This window comes from Neofelis nebulosa, chromosome 15, assembly GCF_028018385.1.
Source record: "Neofelis nebulosa isolate mNeoNeb1 chromosome 15, mNeoNeb1.pri, whole genome shotgun sequence".
NCBI classification, from domain to species: Eukaryota; Metazoa; Chordata; class Mammalia; order Carnivora; family Felidae; genus Neofelis; species Neofelis nebulosa.
Window position 1 is genome coordinate 16,068,121 of NC_080796.1, and position 12,276 is coordinate 16,080,396.

The 12,276-nt window shown below is 41.9% G+C and overlaps 1 protein-coding gene across 2 annotated transcripts in view; it reads right to left on the reverse strand.

Annotated features, from left to right (window-relative positions):
- FMN2 (formin 2) overlaps nucleotides 1-7,980 on the reverse strand; it is a 393,127-nt gene extending 385,147 nt beyond the window's left edge. Inside the window, exon 1 of one of the 2 annotated variants that reach the window (XM_058701859.1) lies at nucleotides 6,100-7,980. In XM_058701859.1, coding sequence (XP_058557842.1) covers nucleotides 6,100-7,660 — 1,561 coding nt within the window. In that variant the 5' untranslated portion in view covers nucleotides 7,661-7,980. The remainder of the gene's footprint in view (nucleotides 1-6,099) is intronic. The other variant, XM_058701860.1, reaches the window with a different exon arrangement.
- Nucleotides 7,981-12,276: the final 4,296 nt, after the last annotated feature.

Here is a 12,276-nt window from a genome sequence, read left to right on the forward strand (position 1 = left end):
AGTGACAAATAGTATGTTCCAAGAGGGTAAAAACTTCAAGACAAAGGCACAAAGTCAGGAAAATAAAATGCATGCTCATAGAACAGTAACCAGATTAACCGGGCTAAAGTTGAGAGTTTATGAAGGAAGTTGTGGGAGGTTAAGGTTGCAGTCAGGTGCTGTAGCCAGAGGCTGTGCACAACATAAATACTGAGGGTGTCTGACTGCTGCCTCCTCTTCCCCACTCCTCCTTCAAAAATTAGTACCTGCAGGGGCGCCTGGGTGGCTCAGTCGGTTAAGCCGCCGACTTCAGCTCGGGTCATGATCTCGCGGTCCGTGAGTTCGAGCCCAGCATCGGGCTCTGTGCTGACAGCTCAGAGCCTGGAGCCTGTTTCAGATTCTGTGTCTCCCTCTCTCTGACCCTCCCCTGTTCATGCTCTGTCTCTCCCTGTCTCAAAAATAAATAAAAAACGTTAAAAAAAAATTAAAAAAAAAAAATTAGCACCTGCACCCAATCACACAGCCACAACCCCCATCATATACTTTCCTTATCCAAACCCTGAAGGAAACCAAAATTTATGATAAAGTGACAAAAAAGCTTACAATCATAGAAAATGCTAAAAGAAAAAAAAAAAACATGATGAATAAACAATTGGGAAAAAGCTAGTGACTAGGTATATTAATTATCAACTAGCACCTGATTATATCCTACCAAGCTTCTGTATACAATCTCAGAGTTGTTTTGTTTTGTTTTGCTTTAACCAGTTTGGTTTTGGATCGCTTTGAGCAATGAAGTTTATTAAGGCAATGAACCAGGATAGGAACTCAAACAGCACCAATCATATGCCTCCTACATGCTAGGCAGATTTGTAGTGGCTTTACACATACTATTTCACTTAATCTTAACATTATTAATTTGAAATTACTCCTCCAGCTTCATATATGTGAGAAAAAATTACTTGAGAGTCACTTTAAAAAGCTAGGATACAAATTTATCTGCTTAACTATCACATGAGTGTGTATGTTCAGCACATTTTAATAGAATCAGAAGGAAATACGGCTCTAAAAGCACTTGTTCAATTTCAAATACACATGGTTTATATCTAAATACCTAAATGCACTTAAAACTAGGCCAGTCCTCAACACATAAAGTCATCATTAAAGCCCATCACTGGGGTACTTGACTTCAACCAAAACCACAGTCTTAAAGAAATCATAAGAAATGATTTTTCCAACCAAACTAATGTAGTCTCAGCTTTTGTTACCATGATCTATTCTGATATATGGAACCCAGTAAGTCAAGAAATAGGGGAAAAGACAGCATTCATATAACCCCCTTTCCTGTTAGAGTAAGAAAGATGCATTTTCTATATACATCTGGGATGATTTCTGACTTTCCTTCACATATTGGACATGAAGGATATATTTACTCTGTCAGATGCTAATACAAGAAATAAGACTGCAACTGGCCTTCACAAATCAAAGTTTAATAATTTTAACCAGCTATATAAGAAAACCTTGTACTCCTAGAGTGGGTCCTTCTCTACAGATAAAAAAATCAAGATAACCTTTAGAAAAGCCAAAATGAGAGTCACACAATCCAAATGCTAATACCCAAGCCAATTATCAATTAGCAACTCAAAAGCTCACCGATTCACCTGATTTTACACCTAGGCATGTTAACAAAAGATTTGCTTACTTAAGTACAAATCTTAGAGGAGGGATTTACTAGCTTAATGCCCTTAGGCAAGTTACTTCACTGGTCTGAACCTTGCTTAGCTCATTGGGAAAATGGGGGTAAACAGCTATACTTTAAAACTGTTGTCAGGATTATAGACACTTATGTAATGCACCACACAGTATCTGCCATTTAGTAGAAGTGCAATAAATATAACTTTACATGATAATTACAGGCTTTGCCAGCCAATAACAAATTGATCAGAAAGATCAAATTAGAAGTATGAGGGGTGGGTGGAGAGAAGACAAAGACAGCTCTATGAATAAATAGCTGAGAGGAAGGAAAGAGCCAAGAAACAAAGATGCAAAAACTCAGGACTAGAGCCACCCTGCACACTGCAATAGCTGTGGAGGGCGTCCCCAGTGTTTTCACAGCACGTAACAATGGCCTGCCTTCACTAAGCCATTTAAAACAGATTAAACTTTGATTCCATGTGTTTAAAAAAAGATAAGCACATAATTGACTTTGGAAAGCTTCCTATCAAAAGTGATTTAGCATCACAAATTTAACATCTCACATGTCTAAACTTTAATTTTTTTTTAACGTTTATTTATTTTTGAGACAGAGAGAGACAGCATGAACGGGTGAGGGGCAAAGAGAGAGAGGGAGACACAGAATCGGAAGCAGGCTCCAGGCTCTGAGCCATCATCAGCCCAGGGCCCGACGTGGGGCTAGAACTCAATGACCGCGAGATCGTGACCTGAGCTGAAGTTGGACACTTAACTGACTGAGCCACCCAGGCGCCCCTGTCTAAACTTTAATTAACTGCAAAAATCTATGAACAAGCTTCTGCTAGACTTAATGTACAAAAGAACCTCTCAAATTTCAGAAGCCATTTTTTTCTCCTCAGCACTGAAAACAACTGTATTTCAAACAAATTAACTGGAAATATTTCAGTGCAATGGCCTAAAACATCATCGGTTTTTAACAGCTAACACAAGATAAAGTTTTTGTCTCCATCATCACTAAATGTTTTTATATCTACCAAACAAACACAAACATGTGCCATGAAGATCTCTTTCCACTTGAATTTTCTCCTACATTTGGAAGGCAGTAAAAAGCAAAAACATCTGTTCCTTTCTGCAGAGCTGACAACCCTCATTCTATGGTTTAAAAATAAATGATGTTTATGGAAGTTTATAGATAAATGATCACCTGCTTCAAAGGCAGCTGGCAATTAATGGATCCAAAGACATGCATGCAAAATTAAGGCCAAAAAAAGAAAACAAAACAGATTCCCTAAGGAGAATACTACTGTTCCCTAGGCCTCTGATAATATCCAAGACACCCATAAAATTGTAGAGGATGGTAAAGAACCAAATGTGATGGCAGATGACAAGAAAACAGACAGCAACTGAGAAACAGGGGCCTGTGTCAATCTCGATTCACTCCACCACAAGAACAGTGTCCCTGAGAGCTGCCTAGAGAAAATCTGGATCAGTCTAACCAACAATCACTCTTCTTCCAGCCCAAGGAAGGCCAGATGTTCAACAGTTAAAGGGATGGACCTTATTAGAAACAGGAACTGAAAAATCTTATAAAGTCTGTATTTTTTAGAAACAGCTTTTACTCCATGTTGCCTTACAGTGTCAAACATCCAAAAATAAGTAATAAGCAAGGACATTCAGACTTAAATCAGTAGACTCAGCTTCTATTTCTGGCTTTGCCTCTGAATGAATCACAGTGTGACCTTGAGAAAATTATTTCATCTCTTTACCTACCTGCATTTCCCCACCAGTTATAAGATTAGGTTAAACCCACAAATTTTTCTTTTTTTGAAAAGAAAGTGAGTGGGTGAGCTAAATATATGGAAACTGCTACACAAATATCTACTGATCACAGACCAGCTATATATCCAACCATCAAAGACAAAATCAGTAATGTCCATATTAAAACAACTCACTCTGCAATTTCACCCTTGTACAGTAAAAAATTCTCCCTGGAAAGGGAAATAGAACACAGGTACTCACTGAACAGGACTCCTTTAATTGTCCAAAATTTCAAATTTGGAAATACTTAGCAAAATAAAGTGTAATGCAAGTAACAAGGATAAACCATGTTTTTCTCTTAAGGGCCTACGATCTTCAGGACTCTGAAAAATCCTCCTATGAATGGATTCCTCTTCCCTGACCCCTGCCAAGGAGATCAGTCCCTGTACCCTTGATGCTCCCAGAACACTATACTGCATGTTTCCATGTGCTCCTGCGTACTCAGGGAGCCCTGGAGAAACAAAACCCTGATTTAATGACCTTTGTATGTCCAGCCACTAGCATATTGCCTGATACAACGTGGCTGCCAAGAATATACATATATATATATATATATATATATATATATATATATATATATATTAAGTTAAAGCGAATATATATATATATCCAAAGTCTAATGCTATTAGAATGAGCAATCATTAATATTAATAGATGATAATCTGAATCATGGTGACATTTTCATTTAAAAAAATATATTTATAAATGAATGATTACCTAGATAAAGATGAAACACATGATTTCTCACCAAAATTAAATTAAAAAAATTAACTCAAGAATTTTCCTATCTTCTTCCCTCAAAAATGATCTTTCAAGGCCTTTTTTTTTTGTTTTTTATTCATATTTTTTACAACTTACCTAAAGGGTATTAGACTATAAGCATCCCTTTTCATTTAACCTACACAATAAAGGGAAGGGAGAAGAAGTTAAAAAAAATAAAAAGAAAGAGAGCAAGCAATAAATAAATGAATAAAGTGAATAAATAAAGACTACTCTTAGTATAAGAATCTATAAATGTAAAACAAAAGGTGAAACATATGTAAAATACAGGTGAAAATAAAAATGTGGTAAATACAAGTTGGCATTTAGCCAACGAAGTAGCTATGCCCATTGAGAAATGTCACTTAAGAAATGTGTTTTTTAATGTTTATTTATTTATTCTGAGAGACAGAGAGAGCAGGGAAGGGACAGAGAGAGAGGAAGAGAGAGAATTCCAAGCAGACTCCATGCCGCCAGAGCAGAGTCCTACGTGGGACTCAAACCCACCAAATGTGAGATCATGACCTGAGCTGAAACCAAGAGCTAGATGCTTAACTGACTGACCCACCCAGGAGCCCCAAGAAATGTTTTATAGATAACCTATTTATTACAGTAACAGAATTGAAGACTTAAGCTTTTCAAATTACATTTGAAATTTTTACCATGCAAATAATTATCATAAACCTACCAGTAATTGCATAAATTTTCATTCTTTCCTATTCCATAAATTCTTGCACTTATTATTTCCTTTAATAATTAAGAGTAGAAGGAAGAGGGCACCTGGGTGGCTCAGTCCGTTAAGCGTTGGACTTTTGATTTTGGCTCAGGTCATGATCTCATGGTTCGTGAGTTTGAGCCCTGCATCAGGCTCTGTGCTGACAGTGCAGAGCCTGCTTGGGATTCTCTCTCTCTCTCTCTCTCTCTCTCTCTCTCTCTCTCTCTGTGTGTGTGTGTGTGTTCCTCCCCCACTTGTTCTCTCTCTCAAAATAAACTTTAAACATTAAAAAAAAAAAAAAAAGAATAGAAGGAAGAGAACATGAAACAATGAGTAGTTAAGGTAAGGCCTTGGGACCTACACACCTATAAGAAAGGATAAACTATTTACCACAGTAAATGGGCCCTTTAGCTGGGCTTTTATGGTGCCCACCAGTTGGATTACACGTCCTTGTGGTCTTCTCACCTTCAGCGACTCCAAGCTATACCTGTGCTGATTGGACATAAAGCCAAATGAAAATTATCCCTAATATTCTATTTCATTACTTATTAACTTTCTAAGAGTGGTTGCATCAGCAAACTGGAGTACATCCCCTTAATTTCACTGAGTAGTCAACCCAGATTGCTGACAGAAACTACATATTACATATATAAGCAGACACATATATATTAGAGCAGTCAGAGCTTGCCTCTGGATAGTACTGGAATAAATTATTTGTTTCTCCCACGCTGACCCTTGTCAAAAAATCATTAACAATTTTCTTATTTTTAATGATGTGAGGATGAGGAAGGAAAGACAATGATGGCTCAGTTAGCTGTGAAAAAAAAAAAAAAAAGAGTTGATCTGCCTGGCGGGACCCTGGACATAGAGAATAGCACGTTTTGGACAAATGGTTGGAGCAGCCCTTCCTTGCGATGACTTAGGAGACATAACAAAGTTGTTCCCTTTAAGACCTTGTTAAAAAAAAAAAAAAAAGAACAATAAAAACCCAGAAATTTTACTAAACTTGAAAGCAGGACGTGAAAGGATTCCCTGAGTCAGGACATGCCAGAAGCAAGTCTAGGCTTCGCAAGGCGAGGAGAGCAAGTGACCGGGGAAGGCCCTGATTGGCAGGTGACCCAGCAGCAGGGCGCGCTCACCTGTGAACACGTTCTGGAAGCCATCTGCAGCCGCCTGCGCCCCAGACACCTTGGCTGCCAGTACGGGGGGCACCCCACCGCCCCCCTCTGAGGCAGCCTCGCGTGCCGGTAGGTGCGCAGAGCCCCCGGCCGGGGGCGCGCGGCTGCCTAGCTCCTCTGTCCAGTCCGCTGAGCGGCTGAGGCCGCAGGTGAGGCCGCCGTCAGCCCGGTGCTTCTTGGGCGGAGCGGCGGCGGAGATGAGGGCAGCCCTGGGCCCCCGGCTCAGGGAAGACTCCAGCCGCCTCTTAATCCTGGGGCTCTGGCTGGGAGACTGAGACGGAGAGTGATTGGGCGAGCTGAGTTGCCGGGTGGTGGTCTTGATGTAGCAGGGAGTGATGAGCGGGTAGGGCTTGAAGCAGCGTGGACTGGGCGCAGGACTGCCTGGCAGGGAGGCGGCTGCCAGGGCGCCGGGCCTGCCGGGCTCCCCCTCGGGCTCTGCCCCCGGCCTCGGGGGGTCCTCTCCCGCCTCCAGGCCCCACGCCTCCCCGGGAGAGTCTCGGGGGGCATCCTCAAAAGTATCTTCCTCGCCTTCCTCATCAGTGTCCCCAACCCCTGGGCCGGGGCTTCTGGCCGAGCCCTCCTCCGCTGGTGAGGACTCGGGGAACCGGAAGGCCGGGGGGGAGGGCGAGTCTGCAGCAGCAGGCTGGCCCACCGGCAGGCCAGGCACAGCTAAGGCTCCGGGGGGTGGAGGCTGCTCGGGCACCCGGGGCTCGGTGACCAGGCTCCGAGGCAGGTCAGACAGGGTAGACAGAGCCTGCTCCGTGTCGGGACTGCAAGGGGCCTCCCCGGCTGCGCTGCTCGTGCCCAGCAGGTACTGGTCCAGGCCCAAGAAGGCCCCGGGCTGGGGGGAGGCGGCTGTGGGGGCTACTGCAGGCTTCTCAGGGCCCTGGAGCAGCAGCTGCTGCTGCTGCTGGCGGATCGCCTGCTGGATGTCTGAGAGCAAGTCCTCTTGCTCCGTGGCCGAGTGAAAGCTATAGATGTCCGTGTCCGAGCCGGAACTGGTTCTTTGTCCATCCTGCACCCCTGCAGCAGCTTCCAAATCCCCCAAGACCACCCTGCCCCCAACCCCAACATCGGTGGGTCCAGAGCCACTTGGACGGGTTACCTCGAAAGGGTCAGCACACTCGGTATCCGACAGGCCCGTCTCGTCTGCAGAGAGGCTGAGATCTGGGGTCTTGGTGACCAGGGAGTGCGCGCTGTCCAGCTCCCCGATCTGCAAGGCCTGGGAGTCCAGCACATCCTCGCGCGAGCCGCTGGTGCCTTTCCCCTTGGACAGGTTCTTCCTGATCCGCAGGTTGGAAAACACTGAGGCTCTGGATTCCGACTTGCTCTTCTTCTTGCCTGGCTCTCCCCCGCCGCCACCTCCTCCCCCCTTGCCGTGCTTGCCCAGCGCCTTCTTGCCCCCGCTCCCCTTCTTTGTGGCTTCCACATCTCTGGGCCCGACAGCATCCTCTGCGCTGCTTCCGCCTTCGTGCAAGGCATCACCTGCGCTCCTCTTCAGCTTCCCATCCTGGTTCCCCATGTTGCAATCCCGCTGCAGAGCCGAGGCGCCTCCAGCATTCAGGCCATGCCGGCCCTCCTTGGCCCCCAGCCCGCACAGGGGGAGGCTCCCGGGACAGTCAGGCGGCCAGGCGAGCCGCTGGGAGAGGAGGCCAAATCGCGCGGGGCTGGCCCTGCTAGCATCTGCCTCCGCTTCGCACAATGCGCGCTTGCTCCCGCGGCTGCCGTGGCTGCGGCTGCAGCCGAGAGCCAGCGGGCGGCAGCCCAGAACATGCTCAGTGCTGCGCTCTGAGTCCGCCAATGGCTGCGCAGAACGCAGCCGGGGCCTGGCCCCCCAATGGCCGCCGCCCCCCCCCTCCGCCCTCGCTCGGCTTCGCCCCGAAGCCGGGCGCGAAAACTGTTTGCTCAATCTAGGAGACTTTCATCTCCGCTGTGCGAATCGAATGCATTGTCCCCGTGGAAAGAGCTCGTCGGCTGGAAGATTCACATGGAACTTCAAAGCTCCGGGACCTGCCATGAAAAAAAAAAAAGTTAAAAAGAATTTTAAACGGTGAAAAAACTGAAGCCAAATTCCAATTGAGAGGTTCTATAATATCGAGGCCACATATACTACCCACTCCCCCCTTCAAGTGCCTGAAGAAGCATGGCTCTTCAATAAATATTTGTGGAGCGAATGGATTGTTCTTTGATAACTGATAGTCTTGAACACTGTTAATGTGCTTGAGCCTATGGTTTGGGAATGGTTGCTACATATAGTGCTTTTATGTTTGATGCAGACCTTGCATCTGTTTACTTGAGAGATTAGCTGCCATTTCAAAAGTTCATTTTTCGAATTTTTTATGACAAAATAGCAAAGTGAATTAAAAAAAAAAAATCCTAAGAGATTAGAGTTGATTAAAATGCTAATCTCCAAAATTCTATGCATTTACCATATAAATCAAATAGCATTTGTATTCCAAAAGGGTACATATAATATAACTCCCAGGAGGTCAGACTCATCAATATTAAACATGCTCCTATTGTTGCATATAAAAAGGAAAAAGACAAAAAAGGAAACACCCTTGGCACAGACACATGAATTCAGAAGTTATGCTATAAACCACTGCTTCCCAAGCAAACCCTTTAAGGCAAACTTTGTCCTTGCCTTTATTATAAGTTTGTAACAGTTTAACAGAATTTCTTAACATTCTGGCTCCTGTATTAATAGAAAAATTTCCTCCGTTGAAAACGTTGTCACTGTTACTTAGGAAATTTAGTTACCCATATTAAAGCATTTTTCAACATCCTGGGTATCTAAAGAACCTTTAAGATTAAAGCAGCGTTAATCAATAATGTTACAATAATGTCATGATAATTTGAGTTACAAATTCATCCTTAAGCACTTTGAAAATATGTAGTAGCTATCCAACATGTTAGTATTCCAAGTAAGCCCAAAGGAGGAAAAAGTACAACATGTTATAATGACGCAATTTAAATTCGGCAAGCAAATGCTCCTTTGTATATTGTGAACTACATTTTAAACCTCTCTCTTTAACCATTTTTATGTTTAAAAAAATGGCCGTATGAGTCTTCGATATAAAAGTACTCCATTGCAATAAGTAGGAGCCTTTTTCAAATTATATTCTTAAAAACAGATGATTTAAAGTCAGGCACCCAGTCATTTTAGGTGGCCTTTTAGAGTAAATGCTTTGGAGAAATCACCTTTAAGAATAACTCTGCCAGGGTAACAGCCCTGTCTTGGAGAGGTTCTGGAGTACTTGAAAACCCTTTGTTTCCCCTTTCACAAAACTGCTCTTTTCTAGAATGCAGACTCCTCAGAGGGCACAGTTTGCCTAAGGCTAATAGAATTTGCTGCCTCTTTGAACACTGAGGTTCTATGGATTTTGATTTTTGCTCTTTCTTTTTAACAAGACATCTTTGACTCCAAACTATTTTGAGTTTTTTATTTGTTGGTTTTCGTTTCTTTTTACTTTCTTTGTTTACTTTTACTTTCTTTACTATTTACTTCTGAGATATATTTAAGTTCCAGAAATAAAAAAAAAAAAAAGGAGAGAAGAAGGCAAGGAGGGAGGATAGAAGAGAGACAAGACTGCTGATGTTTTCACATCCTTTGAATGTGAAACAATATACGACAGCTGTGTGCAGGTCACAGGTGACAAAGCTCTACTACATGCAAAGGCTTGTTGGAAAATCACAAGTGTGGGCACCAAATGTAGGTAGGTACTCTCAATCCAATTTAAACTTAATGCATAAGTTCAGGCTGAGATTTGTCTAAGGTCCCATAGCAGCAAAGGCATTACTTGAACCTACAAATTTAGGTTCCTAATTCTTTATAACAAACAACACTACACAGTTTATTATTTCATGGACTGGTAAGAGCATCATGAAGCGAACAGTATTTAGTGGTCCCAAAGATGCCTGGGGCATGGCCTAAGCTTAATTCCGTTTGATGAAGAAATGATACCATATCTCTAGTTGCAAAAAAACACATTTAACAAATAGAGATCCTACCTTGTGCCTGGCCAAATACTAGGTACCAGGACACAGGAAAAAACAAAACAAAAAACAAAAAGCCAGGTGTGGCTAGCCTGTATATTCAAGAATCTAATCTAGAATAATTGTTGGTAAAAAATCTTCAGTATTAGCATCCCAAACAGGTCACCAAAAATGTATATGAAATTAGTTGCTACTCATTTTCCAACAGAAGGAATTGGATATAGACTTTAAAGATAATAGAAGTAGATTGGAAAATTTTTAACAAATGTTGAACTCCAGTTCGTAATATGCATATGTGAATGTGGGATAAATGTACTAAACTCTGCAACTTACTCAAAAATGCATCAAGAAATTAAGATGCTTTAATGGATGGAGATATGGACAGATAACGTAATAAAGCAGGTATATTTAAATTTTCATTGTATAATTTAAGTGATGGATATATGCTGTTGCCGTAAAATTATTTCCACTCTTCTGTATGTTTGAAATTTTGAAATGTGGTATAAGAGAGTGAGTTACAAGAATGTTGTATTTCCCAGCTTCTTTGAAATTAAAATCACATAAAGGTTTACGGCACTCAGTTAACAGTAAGTGAATAATCAGTCCTCCTCTCTTCACTTTTACCTGTTTGTCTGAATTATATGTCATTTCTTCTTCTCTTTTCTTTCAGCTCTCCTCCTGTTTCGTTGCTCTCTCAATTCAGTATCTGTCCATAATGAAATGTTTGATATGTGTCTTTAGTTTTCACTATGCTTCACCTTGATGAATGTTTGAGACTCTCTAGCGGGACGTTCAACCTACTGAGCCACCCAGGCGCCCCTGTTTGTTTGTCTTTTGTTTTGGTTTTTGTTGTTGTTGTTGTTCAGTGAAAGCACCACGATCTCTCCAGTTGCCCAAACCCAGCTTGTTGCTAATTCCTGTCTCTGCCTTAGTCCACACAATTTAGCAATCCCAGAGATTTCTCTATTCTTCCTCCTTATGTCTCTTACATCCACTCATCTGTTTGATCCCAACTGCCACTTCCCTTGTTTTCTCCTACCCCCACCTCCAACTCCCATCTGTTCTTCCTTGCTATTGTCAATGCTTCTCAAATGGGGAGACAATTTTGCTCCCCAGGGAATATTTGGCCCTGTCTGGAGACATTTTGGGTTTTCATAATGGTCGGGATGCTGTTAGCACCGATGATGCTGCTAAACAAAATGCAGAGGACAGCATCCTCCCTTCAACCCAAAATGCCAATTATGCTGTCGTTGAGCACCTGCTTTATCATGAAGCCTCTCACCAGTGCTGGAGTCAATAAATGTGAATGAATGAGTAAAAGAATGGAAATTATTATTATTTTGAAAAGTATTTCTCAGTTAAGGCAAATCAAAAACTTGAAAAGAGAACCTAACAGGACAAATAAGACTTTAACTACTGTTAACTATAGTACCAGTATCTTAAATGGAGAATTAACTCTTCCCTGAGACATTCATATTCTATGAAATAATGTGTCTACATAAATATTCCTATTGTTCACATACTTGCTGACATTATAAAAAGCCCTGATTCCTACCAGAAAATTTCAAGATGGAATCCGCAGAGCTCTTTTACAGAAATCATTATATGGGTCAGACCTCTTTTACAGAAATCATTATATGGATCACAAACAAGAATTATGTAGCTTTCAATTTTTACCACCCTCTTTCATGTTATCACCAATGCAGTACTTGGAAATTAAGTGCTTACAAAACTGAGAACAAGTCAAACATTACTTTGCCCAAGCAATACAGAATGCACTACAACTATTCGGAATCTGCCTATAGAAAGCCCACTTTAAGTCCATAATTTACCTTGGTCAGTGACAAGAAGTCACAAAAAGCATTCTAAAGACAGAGCCAATAAGGAATTAAGATTGAGACAGCTGATCCTTGGCCTGGAGAGAAATGCTGTCCAACAGAAATGTAATGCAAGCCTCAATGGTAACATAAATACTCTAGTCTCCACATTAAAAGGGCTAAAAGAAACAGATGAAAATAATTTGAAGAATAATTATGTAACCAAAAATATCCAAAATATTTCAACAAGAAGTCCATAAAAAATTATTAGGGGGATAGATTACATTCTTTTTTCCATACTAAGTCTTTGAAACCCAGTATGAAT